The sequence below is a fragment of the Punica granatum genome, chromosome 7 (genome assembly GCF_007655135.1).
Source record: "Punica granatum isolate Tunisia-2019 chromosome 7, ASM765513v2, whole genome shotgun sequence".
NCBI classification, from domain to species: domain Eukaryota; kingdom Viridiplantae; phylum Streptophyta; class Magnoliopsida; order Myrtales; family Lythraceae; genus Punica; species Punica granatum.
This window is the reverse complement of record NC_045133.1, coordinates 4,464,318-4,479,423: the sequence shown is the minus strand read 5'-3', so window position 1 is coordinate 4,479,423 and position 15,106 is coordinate 4,464,318. Positions and strand designations below refer to the sequence as shown.

The 15,106-nt window shown below is 33.7% G+C and overlaps 2 protein-coding genes across 2 annotated transcripts; both read left to right on the top strand.

The window, feature by feature from the left end:
* Positions 1 to 2,763: 2,763 nt before the first annotated feature.
* On the top strand, positions 2,764 to 3,348 carry LOC116213681 (probably inactive leucine-rich repeat receptor-like protein kinase At5g48380). The gene has a single exon (XM_031548710.1). The coding sequence runs from the start codon at positions 2,764 to 2,766 to the stop codon at positions 3,346 to 3,348; it is 585 nt and encodes a 194-aa protein (XP_031404570.1).
* Positions 3,349 to 8,710: 5,362 nt separating this feature from the next.
* LOC116214925 (probably inactive leucine-rich repeat receptor-like protein kinase At5g48380) lies at positions 8,711 to 9,996 on the top strand. Its single transcript, XM_031550429.1, has one exon. It carries the CDS (start codon positions 8,920 to 8,922, stop codon positions 9,700 to 9,702), a length of 783 nt encoding a protein of 260 aa, XP_031406289.1. The 5' UTR covers positions 8,711 to 8,919; the 3' UTR covers positions 9,703 to 9,996.
* Positions 9,997 to 15,106: the final 5,110 nt, after the last annotated feature.

Genomic DNA, 15,106 nt, shown 5'->3' with positions numbered 1-15,106 from the left:
TTCACAGGTTCCTAATTTTAATACCCGGAACTTATCCTATTTTCAATACGAGCTACCCAGACCCTACCCGTTAGGGTAGGTTCCAACCGGTTCCGGGTATACCCGGTACCCGTGCACACCCCTACCTATGACTAGAAGATCGGTTACGGGATATTTCATTATGCTTGGAAGATCACCGGTTTCCTGGAAGACCAAGAAACAGACTACAGTATCTCGTTCATCTGCAGAGGCTGAGTATAGAGCTATGGCTGCTACTGTGAGTGAGATACTTTGGTTACGGAGTTTGTTAAGTTCTCTTGGGGTTAGGATTGACCGCCCTACACCTCTATTCTGTGACAATCAGGCTGCTTTACATATTGCAGCTAACCCTGTGTTCCACGAGAGGATCAAGCATATAGAGATAGACTGCCATTTTATTCGTGAACACATCCAGTCTCGAATCATTACCACTGCACATGTCTCAACTAAACTACAGCTTGCAGATATATTCACGAAGGCGTTGGGTCGAGATCGGTTTACCTTTCTCCTTGGCAAGTTGGGCATTCGACAATCTCATACTCCAACTTGAGGGGGAGTGTTACGAGATATGTTCAAGATACGCTAAATCTCCTATGACAATATCTCGGGATACATCTTGTAATATATATTTTTATTGTAATCTCCCTAGATTAGGCACCTTTTGATATTCACCTAGAATTAGCTTATTCTAGTTTCCTCTTCAGCGATGTATATATATGTAATGTCTGGTCATCGAATCAACTCAAGCATTCAAGACAATTCTTGTCTTTAGCACTTTAAGAATGAAACACTCATAAAATATCTTATGAACTTTATTATAATAAACATAAGCAATACATGAATAGTAGAATAAATTTAATTGGGAATTATCTGAATACATAAACTGTCTCTAGAGCATATCACTAAACATGTTTCATCATTATAGCGCTAGTTATGTGCATTGGCCTAATTTTTTGTCATTGTAGACAGTCATGAACTTGAACACTCTCATGACTTCGATTTGGACCCAATATGCCTCCATCGGGGTACAAGACACCAGGTTTACCGACCTTAGAATAACTTGGACCGTGCAAGCTTGATAAAAGATATGAGTCTACTTTGTCACGATGACATACATCCCTAAGACTTAGATCGATCTATCGTGTCTCGGGGTAATTATAGTCGTTACAAACCCTATACCCTATTGCATGCATAATAATGACATTCTTTGCAATACATCCTTGATCCCAACTTATCCGGCCACATGCTCATTCCCCCCGTAATCTATTATCCCACTTGTTGCGCGGCCGTTCAGTTTGATAAAGAATTCGTCATTGATTCTGCATTTTACACATTCAATTTTGAAAAGAAAAGATTGTACCTCAGCATCAAGCCCTAATGTCGTCGTGTTGTTCCGCTCTGGGTTGATAAAATTGGCTGTCGCCGGCCGAAGTTCTTGGACTAGCCGCGCTCCACCACTATATTAGAGCTCCCCGGTCGAAGGGCCAAGCCTCAATTGAGACCTCTGATCTTCAGCAGAGCAGAGGTATACTTATCATCTCAAAAAAAAAGGGAAAAAAAGGAATTTTGCCTAATGAAGTTTCAGTGCACTGCACTTTACCCACTAAAGTTTTCTTTATGTAAATTTGATCATTGAAGATTCTATAAAAAATGAATCACTTTGCCTGTTGTTTCGTGTCATTTTGCCCACTAAGCTTTAATTTGTATAAGTTAATCTAGCGATTCAAAGTTATGAAAATGAATCAACTTAGTCTAGTTAATAATGTTGTTTATTTGGAAAGGAATTAATTAGACATGTCCAAGTCATCGATCAGATGCCTCATTCGTGGAAAGCGAGGATGATCGCCAAGCTCTTATCCCCTATGATGACACTGAACCGAACTGCAGCCTTCATCGCAGATGCCATGCTGCATTTACCTGGAGGACCTCCCCTCTCGGATCCCTAGCTACACCGATTCAATCTCTTCCTCAATTGACGTACCTCATTGCCATTTTTGTACTTCTTTACTAAATAACCTTCATACCACACCTTTGCTTTGAAATTCCTAATGCTCAAGCTCGGGTCCATCAAATAATTACATGAGGTACTCCGAGTTCAAGGCTATTTCTAGTTAAAGCAGTAGCAATTTGTTTTTTTCTTTTTAATAAATATTTTCATATGTAAAGATGGTTTAATAGAACCCAAGGGGAAATTCAAGAGAAGCAGCGGTGACGAAGAAAAATGGGCACTGCGTCTATGACAAGCCAGTGGAAAGATCATGAAAACAACAGTCAACAAAATAGAGTTATTGCAGTAGCAGTCGCACTCAACCCGAAACTACGAGATTCTGATCGGGACTAATTATATCCCTCTTATTTTTCTTGATAAGTCATATATAAATTTATAAACTTCCTCTATATTCAAAAATATATTAAGAGCAAGCAATTAACGAACTGCTTGTACTCGAGCCCATATTATGGAAAATTCCACGTACGCGTGAACTAGTACCCATCTCTCTCAAGTCTATTTACCGTTTACTTCGTGGACTTGATGAGGCTGCAAGTCTTTCCCGGTGACGCTATGCTCTTCCATTTCTTTATATAATCTGAGACATTGAGTTCTTGATGACAGGAGTTAGCTCGGCTGCGTAGTTTGATTGAGTCCATATGATCCTCAATGTCTGATCCACTCTGCGGGTGAACTTGAAGAATTTTGAGCTCGATCTACGTATTTTCATCGCCTTTTTCTCTTTTCTTTAATGTGAAATGGAGCTTTTTCGGGCCCGAAGCCTTCACCTTGTATTTGTTATTGTGTTTCAAGGGTTATCGCTCTGTATATTTCCGATCCACGGGAATGAACGCGACGTGGATTGCCTGAGAAGCATATATGAATCGGTCGAAGACCCTTATCAGTACTTGAGCAGCACGTGCAATTTCAAGAACAACAGCGAAGGCGCCATCTGCTCCTTCACTGGGGTTGAGTGCTGGCACCAGGGCGAAAATAGGGTCCTCAACCTCAAGCTCACCAGCATGAGCCTCAGGGGCTCATTCCCTCTTGGCCTCGCGAACTGCACGAGCCTGACAGGGTTGGACCTCTCAAACAACGACTTCTGGGGACCTCTCCCTACCAATATGTCGAAGATCGTAGGGTACTTGACTACCCCGGTCCTCTCATCGAATAACTTCTGGGGTCAAATCCCTGCAGGCCTCGCGGAATGCAGAATGCTGAATGTGCTCAATCTAGACCACAACCGGTTTTCGGGTCAGATACCTGCAGAGTTGGGCTTGCTTGACCGGATAAAGACATTCTATCAGGGCAGATCCCAAAGTTTGAGAAAAATTTTACGGTAGAAGACTTCGCTAATAATCTCGGGCTCTGCGGAGAGCCTCTAGATCCTTGCTTGTTGACTTCCTCCAAGAGTCTAGACCCTTATCTTATCGCAGGATCAGTAGTGTTTGGTGCTACCATTATAGCGCTAGTTATGTGCGCTGGCCTAATTTTTCTTCATTGTAACTGTAAACGGTCCTAAACTAGAAGGCTCTCATGACTTCGATTTGGGCTTAATTTTCCTTCATCGGGGTACAAAACGGCAGGCCGACCAACCTAGTCATTATAGTAACTATAACCGGGTAAGCTTGAGATGAGGTAATAAGAGTATACTTTGTCACGATGATGTTAAGACTTCTAATAGGACCTCGGAGGGTTATTATATAGTCATCAGAACCTCTATAACCCATTTCAGTGTACTGACATCTTATGTAAGACATCCTCACTCCCAACTTATCTGACATGCTCGCCTGCCCAAGAAAATATTCAGTAAGTATTACACAATCACGTATATTTTCTCTGCCTGCAATCTATCCAAATTATTCCACATGTTGCGTGGCCGTTCAGCTTGATAAAGAATTTGTCGCCAATTCTGCATTTTGCACATTCAATTTATGAAAAGATCATACCAGACTGGAAAACCCAAATCTGATACCGTAATATCCAAGTTACTGAAACTAAGTTTCCTGATGCACCTTAGAGGATAATCCAAGGTAATTGCTTAGATTGATGAAACATATTAGGATCGAATACAAAGATCCTGTTTGTTTTAGCAACTTGTCCGAAAAGTCTCCTTGCCAAGAAAGTCTTCATAGGAGCTATGAGGGGAAATATTTGGAACCACTATGGCCATGTTTACCACTTAACATGCATTTTATTATTAGATATTACACATCCACTTGATTGAATAATATTCACCGAATATTTAGTCGTGGTTTAGGTAAAGAATGATCTTTATATGGGGAAAGGAAGGCATGACAGTACTAGCAGGAATGGACATACATATGAGATGCACGAAGAATCAAGGAGAAAGATGATTCTAAAAGCTAAAGTCTAGTAGACTAGATTGTCACATAACTCCTCTTGAACCGATCATCGAATTTCCTTTTATTCGATTCACGCGTTAGAAAATTTGATTAGATAAGAATTTAAGAGGATATGCTCATATTACTTTTGTTTTTTTTTTTTGGATAAGCAAATGCTCATATTACTTTTGATTTAATATATAGGTGCTTTTTTTATTAGATAATATAAGTGCTCTTTGAATAAAAGAAGTATGATGCAGTAACGCATATCTTAATTTGAAATAAAAATTATTTTGTTCTTGTTATGAAAATTTTTCTACCATTTTATTTTTCTGTATTGTGTCTTTCTAGCTCGTATGGATGTCTCTCACAATCAATATATATATATATATATGTATATATATATATAAATATATTATATAATTGCTTTTCCACATTCATCATTTATTGATTTGATTTAGACATCTTAATTATTAGAGGATATTTACAAAAATATTCTTAACTAACTTAAAACTGAAACTCTGATATTAGTTACTTCACTCGGTCAAGCTCTAAATTCTGACACACGGTAGACTTGATCTGACATTTTTATGTGTATCAGCAATTATAAGTCTAACTTATCACTGACGTGATGGACCCAGTTCGTGTAATAAACTCCTCGATTAATAGCATACCAAATCTGAGTAAATTTTATATGCAAAAGTTACACCGGCCGGGATCCCCTTAATAATAGCATACATATCATACTGTGATATTTTTCTTTAGGATAATATTATTACGTGATCATATAGACATCTCACGTGATCAACAAGGAGTTCGCAGTACAAGATATAATAGTTGATAATTCATCTACTTAGAAATGGACTAAGGGTGTGGCAATCACTCTCTAAAATTTTGATGTTATATAGAAAATTCTAAATTTTTCGTCCATTTTTTTGTATAATTATTTATATTCGCCTCTCTAATTTGACAAAGTTGTTTTCTCTTTTGCCCCCTGAGGACTCGTCCCCCTCAACCATGATCTCAGGTTCATCCCTTCGCAGTTCAAAATCATTGGTATATATGTTCCATCGTACGTGAAATAGTAGGAATAACTAGAAAAAAAATATATGTAGTTTGTGTTGCTGACGTCACACGATTTATTGCGAGACCAAAAATCCTTCGGAAGTGGAAAAAAACTTTATCCGCTTACTGGGTTGGACAACTCTCATGAAAGATCAATAGAGTAGAGGAAGAAATTTCTCAGAAATGGATATAGCGAACTAGAGGAAGGAAAATCCCGGGAAAGATCATTATGGTAGTCAAACTCGACACGAGATTACGACTAGCAACAAGGTCTTGATCAGGATTTTCCATACACTTTTATTCTCCTTTGCTTAATTGTTTATATTTTTTTTTTGGTAACTATTGTTTATAAATTTATGAACATCCTCCCTCTCTCTCTCTCTCTCTATATATATATACAGTTGTATTTCTATAATAAATAGGATTATAAAAGTAATTGTAGATATAGTATGAGGTTATCAAGGTAAATGTCTAAATAAATAATTATAAATGTATATATAATTAGGACTAGATTAGTAAATGCATATAAATCATTAAATACTTAATATAATAATTTTATTATACAAATACATTCTTGATTTAAAATATATAATCTCAAAATTTATTTATAAAAAATAGAATTTCTTAAAATAAATATCTATAAAAAAAGCTTTTTGACATAATTAGTAACTAAAATAAAAATATACTATATGCAATAAGTATGTTTAAATATTGCATACTTTCGAAATAGTAATAGATAAATCTATTTAAAATTATTAAAAGTAGACGATTCGCACTCCTTTTTTTTTTTTACAAAATACATGGAGATCATCAATTAAAATTTTTTAGAATTTGATATTTAAGAAAATGCAATATTTTTTTTAAGTAATGTCATTTTCTTCATCCATATTTGATATTATAAATCATTTCTAATTATTTTGAATTTATTATTGTATGCATCAATATTTGAATGCTTTCGATTTAAGAATACATATAACTTAATGAAAATTTCAATTGTGATGTCAAAATTTTAAAAAAATTATCTGAAAATCACTCTAAATAATTATCAGTGCTTCTCGTGGGCAAAAAAGCTAGTATATATATATAAAAAAATTGAATCCATTTTGCATTAAATATAGTCATAGTTAGTACGGTTAAAATGGTCAATTTATAATTATATAACAATAAAATATTTAATTGGATATTATTATATAACTTAATACTAAAACAATTAATTAGTCATAAACATGACTAAACCATAAACTATTGGCATGTAAAAGAAATAAAATATGTGAAATTGAGTATAAAAACGTATATAAGAGAAATTTTTTTAAAAAATACCGAATAAGTCAATTAGCCCAGCTTCATCGAAGGTTATTATTAAAAAATTATCGTGTGAAATTTTAAACTATTTTAAATATTTTTACGATACTTAGGAAGAAAATTATTTTTAAAAATATGTATTTATTATATAAATAAAATAAATGTATGAAATTATGAAACCGAGTATAATACAAGGATATAACATTAAAAAAATTAGTTTTTCATATAAAAGTCTTCCAAAAAAATGATAAAAATCATTAATTCTACGAACTTATGGTCATATAACTATAATTGACTCCTATATTAATAAATGATCTCTCATGAGTAAACAAAATTTCTAAACGTTTAAGAGAGTTGATTTTAATCATGTGAACTTTATTTGTTTAATTGGATATTAACCTAACTTCTTTTATAAGATTAAAATTGTTATTATTATTTATGAATTTATGATAATATAAAAAATTAAAAGAGGATGTCACAGAATTTGCACATTTAAAAAATGGGTAATGAAGTGATTATATATGAACTTAATATATTCGATTGGGCTATTTTATCCTCAATATCATATACAATCTGTGAGTAAGGCTACAAAATTTTCAGCTTGATTTACGAATTGTGTATTGTGATTTGTGATCACTTCTCTTTTCTTTTATGTGAAATGGAGCTTCTCAGGGGCCGAAGCCTTCACCTTCTTTTTGTTATTGTGTTTCTCGGGTTATCGCTCTGTACTTGTCTTATTGCAGGATTAGTAATGTTTGGTTTTGTTGACCCTAGATCAAACGCAGCGAAAATAGAGAATTACGGCTTTTAAAATTTTTTGTTCGATCTCATCAGACACAACCGGAACATAAATTGATCTAGTATACACTTCCATTGAGTTAGACAACAAGAAATCGATTCTATTGGTTTTCCTCAATCGACGTACCTCATTGCCATTTTTGTACTTCTTTACTAATAACATTCATACCACCACTTTGCTTTGAAATTCCTAATGCTGAAGCTCGGGTCCATCAAATAATTACATGAGGTATTCCGAGTTCAGGGCTATTGCTCGTTAAAGCAGTAGCAATTTGTTTTTTTTCTTTTTAATAAATATTTTCATATGTAAAGATGGTTTGATAGAACCCAAAGGAAAATTCAAAAGAGGAAGCGGTGAGGAAGAAAAATGTGAACTGCGTCTTTGACAAGCCCGTGGAAAGATCATGAAAAATAAGAGTCAACCAAATAAAGTTATTACAGTAGCAGTCGTACTCAAGCCGAAACTACGAGACTCTGATCAAGACTAATCGTATCCTTTTATTTTTCTTGATAAGTAGTATATAAATTTATAAACTTCCTCCATATTAAAAAATATATTAAGTTTTCATTAGGCTTATACGGGCCTGAACCCATTTCCACTTAAAAGCTCAAGCTGATAAGTGGTGGTACTCAAGCCATATATTAACCAATGGATTTTCCTTTTCTTTTCAGATGTGAGATTTATCCCCATTTTACTTCTCAACACCCGCCCTCACGTGTAACGTGTGGTTTATTTCTGCCTACACATTGTCACGTGCCCGTAAACACCCGCCCTCAGCAATTGACATCGAGCAGGGCTCATCTTCCGTGCTCGGGCGAGGGGGACACTAACACGAGGCGCACTTTGACTGCACTCGACATACTGGGCCTAGCGTGGTGTGGGTGCGCACATGCGCGTAGGCATGCATACGCGTAACCTAGGCTCTGATACCATATTAAATTTCCATTGGGCTTATATAGGTTTGGACCCATTTCCACTTAAAAGCTCAAGCTAATAAGTGATGGTACCTAAACTATATGTTAACCCATGAATTTTCCTTTTCTTTTCCGATGTGAGATTTATCCCCATTTTACTCCTCAACGCAATTAATGAACTGCTTGTATTTGAGCCTCATATTATGGAAAATTCTAAGTACGCGTGAACGAGTACCCATCTCTCTCAGGTCTATTTACGGTTTACTTCGTGGACTTGAGGTTGCAAGTCTTTCCTGATCATGCTATGCTCTTCCATTTCTTTATATAATCTGAGACACTGAGTTCTTGATGACACGAGTTAGCTCGACTGCATAGTTTGATTGGGTCCATATGATCCTCAATGTCTGATCCACTCTGGGAGTGAACCTGAAGAATTTTGAGCTCGATCTGTGTATTTTCATCACCTTTTTCTCTTTTCTTTTATGTGAAATGGAGCTTCTTCGGGACCGAAGCCTTCACCTTGTATTCATTATTGTGTTTCTCGGGTTATCGCTCTGTATATTTCCGATCCACGGGGATGAACGCGACGTGGATTGCCTGAGAAGCATATATGAATCGGTCGAAGACCCTTATGGTTACTTGACCAGCACGTGGGATTTCAAGAACAACAGCGAAGGCGCCATCTGCTCCTTCACTGGGGTTGAGTGCTGGCACCAGGGCGAAAATAGGGTCCTCAACCTCAAGCTCACCAACATGAGCCTCAGGGGCTCATTCCCTCTTGGCCTCGCAAACTGCACGAGCATGGTGGCATTTGACCTCTCAAACAACGACTTCTGGGGACCTCTCCCTACCAATATGTCGAAGTTCATTGGGTTCTTGACTACCCTGGTCCTCTCATCGAATAACTTCTCGGGTCAAATCCCTGCAAGCCTCTCGGGATGCAAATATCTGAATGTGCTCAATCTGGACCACAACCGGTTTTCGGGTCAGATTCCTCCGGAGTTGGGCTTGCTTGACCGGATGAAGACATTCAGTGTTGCCAACAATCTTCTATCAGGGCAGATCCCAAAGTTTGAGAATAATTTTACGGCAGAAGACTTTGCTAATAATCTCGGGCTCTGCGGAGAGCCTCTAGATCCTTGCTCATTGACTTTCTCCAAGAGACTAGACCCTTATCTTATCGCAGGATCCGTAATGTTTGGTGCTACCATTATAGCGCTAGTTATGTGCGCGGCCCTAATTTTTCGTCATTGTAATAGTAAACGGTCCTAAACTAGAAGGCTCTCATGACTTCGATTTGGGTTTAATTTTCCTTCATCGGGGTACAAAACGGCAGGCCAACCAACCTAGTCATTATAGTAACTTCAACTGTGCAAGCTTGAGATGAGGTAATAAGAGTATATTTTGTCACGATGACGTTAAGACTTCTAATAGTAACTCGGAGGGTTATTATATAGTCATCAAAACCTCTATAACCCATTTCAGAGTACTGACATCCTTTGTAAGACATCCTCACTCCCAATTTATCCGACATACTCCCCCGCCCAAGAAAATATTCAATAAGTATTACACAATCACGTATATTTTCTCCGCCTGCAATCTATCCAAATTATTCCACATGTTGCGCGGCCGTTTAGCTTGATAAAGAATTTGTCACCAATTCTGCATTTTGCACATTCAATTTTTGAAAAGATTGTACCAGATCAGAAAACCCGAATCTGATAACATAATATCCAATTTACTAAACCTAAGTTTCCTGATGCACCTTAGAGCATAATCCAAGGTATTTGCTTAGGTTGATGGAACATATTATGATCGAATACAAGATCCTGTTTGTTTTAGCAACTTGTCCGAAAAGTCTCCTTGCCAAGAAAGTCTTCATAGGAGAAAGTGCTATACTATATGAGTGCAAATATGTGGAACCATTATGTGTCATATTTACCCCTTGACATGCATTTTGTTATTAGATACTACACATTCACTTGGTTGAATAACATTCATAGAATATTTAGTCATGATTTAGGTAAAGAATGGTCTTTATTCGGGGAAAGGAAGGCATGATAGTACTAGGGGGAATGAACATACATATGAGATGCACGAAGAATCAAGGAGAGAGATAGTAGACTAGACTGTCACATAACACCTCTTGAATCCATCATCGAATTCCCTTTTATTCGATTCACGCGTTCGAAAATTTCATTAGATGAGAATTTATGAGGATATGCTCATATTACTTACTTTTTTTTTTTGAATAACCATATGCTCATATTACTTTTGATTTAATATATAGGTGCTTTTTTCTTATTCGATAATATAAGTGCTCTTTGAATAAAAGAAATAGGATGCAGTAATGCATATCTTAATTTGAAATAAAAATTATTTTGTTCTTGTTAATCAAACTTTTTCTACCATTTTATTTTTTTTATTTTGCCTTTCTAGCTCGTATCGATGTCTCTCATAACCAATATATATGTATATATATATATATATATATATTTATTTATGAATAAAAAGGCTAAGTCGATTATTAGCCCGCTATGGCTGCCCCAACTAAGGGAACCTAACCGCCACGGAATGTTCCTTTCGACATAACTCGCTGAGACTTTAGCCCAACTTGGTGACCGCAGCCCCACTAACACGCTAGTGAATTAAGTCCAAGGCCCACTAAATCAAGTATTATGGGCCGACCACCGCCATTTCATAATACACTCACATAGTGGCGAGCTCTACGTCCTCAATGAGGTTCGAACTGGTGATGTTTAAGTGAAACGCTTGATGCTTAACCACTAGATCACCGTGCTGGTGGTAACTAATATATATATATATATATATGTATATGTATATTATATAATTGCTTTTCCACATTCATCATTTATTGATTTGATTTAGACACCTTAATTATTAGAGGATATTTATAAAAACATTCTCAACTAACTTAAGGGCATGTTTGGTTTCGCAATTGTATTTTAGAATCACAATTCTAACTTAATTCTACCCACTACAAAACAAAATAACTCATACAAAGTCAAAGAGTGGGTCCCATTTTTATCACTTTTTCCCACAACAAAACAACATAACTCATACAAAGTCAAAGGGTGAGCCCCATTTATATCACTCAAAATCAAAATCAAAATCTGATTTTAAAATCCTACTATGAAACCAAACACCACCTAAAACACTTTAGTGCGTTTAGTTTTAGAATTGAGTTGAGTTGAGTTTTAATTTTAATTTGTTTGTAATGATTGTAATGTTGAATTATGAGAAAAAGAGTGAAAAAGTAAAAAAAGTAATGATTGTATTGTTGAATTGTGGAAAAAGTAATAAATAACTGAAAGAATTTATTATTAAAAATTGAATTAATTGAAGAAAAATGAAAAAGTAATAATTGTGTTGGTGACTTTTGCTATGTAGTGAGTAGAGTTAAAGTTAGAGTTAAAATCTTAAAATTAGATTGCGAAATCAAATGGTCTCGGCCAAGCTCTAAACTCTGACGCACGGTAGACTTGCACTGACATTTTTATATTTGTATCAGCAATGATAAGTCTAGCTTATCACTGACGTGATGGACCGAGTTCGTGTAATAAACTCCTCGATTAATAGCATACCAAATCTGAGTAAATTTGATATGGAAAAATTACACTAGGATCCCCTTTATTATAGCATACATATCATGCTATGATATTTTCTTTAGGATAAGTAATAATATGATATTTTCATGTGATCATGTAGACATCTCATGTGATCAACAAGGAGTTCGCAGTACGAGATATATTAGTTGATAATTCTTCTACTCAGGGATGGACGGAGGGGTAGCAGTCACTCCCTAAAATTTTGATATTATATGGAAAATTATAAGTTTTTCATCCATTTTTTGTGTAATTACTTATATTCGTCTCCATAATTCGGCAAAGTTATTTTCTCTTTTGTCCCTTAAAGACTCGCCCCCCTCGACTAAGATCTCGGGTTCGTTCCTGCATCTACTGCTTTCGCTCGCAGTTCAAAATCATTAGTATATTCCATCATACGTGAAATAGTAAGAACAACTAGAAAAAAGTAATATAGTTTGTATTGTTGAAGTCACACGATTTATTGCGTAACAAAAAATCCTTGGGAAGTAGAAGAAACTTAATCCGGTTATTGCATCGGCCAACTATTAAGAAAGATCAATGGAGTAGAGGAAGAAATTTCTCAAAAATGGATATAGTGAACTAGAAGAAGGAAAATCCCGCGAAAGGTCATTATGGTAGTCAAAATCGACACGAGATTACGACTAGCAAGAAGGTTATGGTCGGGATTTTCCATACCCTTTTACTCTCCTTTGCTAAATTGTTTATAAAATTTTTTTTTGGTAAGTATCGTTTATAAATCTATTAACATCCTCTCTCTCTCTCTCCCTCTCTCTCTCTCTCTCTATATATATAAAGTTGTATCATCTATAATAAATAGGATTAAAAAAAGTAACTTTATATATAGTACAAGGTTATAAAGGTAAATGTCTAAATAAAAAATTATAAATGTATATATAATTAGGACTAAATTAGTAAATACATATAAATCAAAAAGTACTTAATAGTTTATTATAGAAACACATTCTTGACTTAAAATATATAATCTCAAAATTTATTATAAAAAATAGAATTTCTTAAAATAAATATCCATAAAAAAACTTTTTAACATTATTAGTAACTAGAAGAAAAATCAACTATACGCAATGAGTACGTTTAAGTATTGAATACTTTTGAAATAGTAAGATAAATCTATTTAAAATTATTAAAAGTAGATGAGTCACACTTCTTCTTCTTTTTTTTTTACAAAATACATGGAGATCATCCATGTATTTTTTAGAATTTGATATTTAAGAAAATGCAATATGTTTTTTAATTAATGTCATTTTCTTCATCCATATTTCATATTATAAATCATTTTCAATTATTCTGAATTTATTATTGTATGCACTACTATTTGAATACTTTCAATTTAAGAATATATATAACTTAATGAAAATTTCAATTGTGATATCAAAATTTTTAAAAATATTCTAAAAACCACTCTAAATAATTACCAGTGCATCTTGTGGGCAAAAAAGCTAGTATATACTGAAAAATTGACTCCACTTTGTATTAAATAAGGTCATAGTTAGTATGGTTAAAATGGTCAATTTAGAGTTATATAACAATTGAATATTTAATTGGATATTATTACTTAACTTATACTGAAAACAATTAATTAATCATAAATAGGATTAAACCATAAACTATTGGCCTGCAAAAGAAATAAAATATGTGAAATTGAGTATAAAAATGTATATAAGAGAAATTTCAAAAAAAAATACCGAATAAGTCAATTAGTCCAACTTCATCGAAGGTTATTATTAAAAAATTATTGTGTGAAATTTTAAATTATTTTAAATATTTTTATGATTCTTATGAAGCAAATTATTTTTAAAAATATATATTTATTATATAAATAAAATAAGTGTATGAAAGATGAAACCGTGTATAATACAAGGATATAACACTAAAAAAATTTGTTTTTTCATATAAAAGTCTTCCAAAAAAAGATAAAAAAAAATTAATTCTACGAACTTATGGTCATATAACTATAATTGACTCCTATATTAATAAATGATCTCTCATTAGTAAACAAAATTTCTAAACGTTTAAGAGAATTGATTTTAATCATGTGAATTTTAATTTTTTAATTGGATATTAACCTAACTTCTTTTATAAGATTAAAATTGTTATTATTATTTATGAATTTATGATAATATAAAAAATTAAAAAAGGATGTCACAGATTTTGCATATTTTAAAAATGGGTAATGAAGTGATTATATATGAACTTATCGTAAGGATGTTATCTATAACAAATCTCACTAATATATTCACTATTAAATAAATTTATTATATAGTGCTCGCTAATTGGGATTCTTTGTTGCACAATATATATTGAACCATGCAAAATTAGTGAATTTTATTATTTAGTTATCGTATGAAACTTGAAATTAATTGTTAAAAATATTTTATTGTGTTAAGAAGCTAATATGTTTATCAAAATTCAGAATAATTGTTATAAAAAATGATATATAAATGTTTTAAGCTCACAAATAAAAATAAGAATATAGAAAATATTGTCTAAAAAATCAAGCGAAATGAAATTTTATTATAATTACTAAAGTTAATATATGTCTATCTATTGATAATTAACAAAAAGATGATGATGCATATTGATTGAAATAAATAGTTTCAGAATATTATTATAGTAATTAACTGGCTATTGGTAAAAAAATAATTAACTTACTCTAATTTTTAATTAAAAAAATGATAAGATAAATATTTGAAATTTATTATTATTTTTATCAGAAAATTTGTGCTTCAATATGTAAATAATTACTATAAGAAATAGGATAGAAATATATTAAAACAAATCCGTGCAAGAGGAATAGAAAAGTTTAAGAAAGACTTATTAATGAACTGGTTGCACTCCAGTCCATTTGAACTCTAAGTACAAGCAGTTCGTATTTTTATATTTATATGTATATAACTATATATAAAAAAAAAAAAATGAACGGCTTACCTCCCCAGCTCCAGTCTTTATTGACCCTGACCGAAAATGGCCGGTCGCCCCTCCTGGGCCCTTCCTCAATCAACACAGCCAAGATCATACCGCGTGAAAAG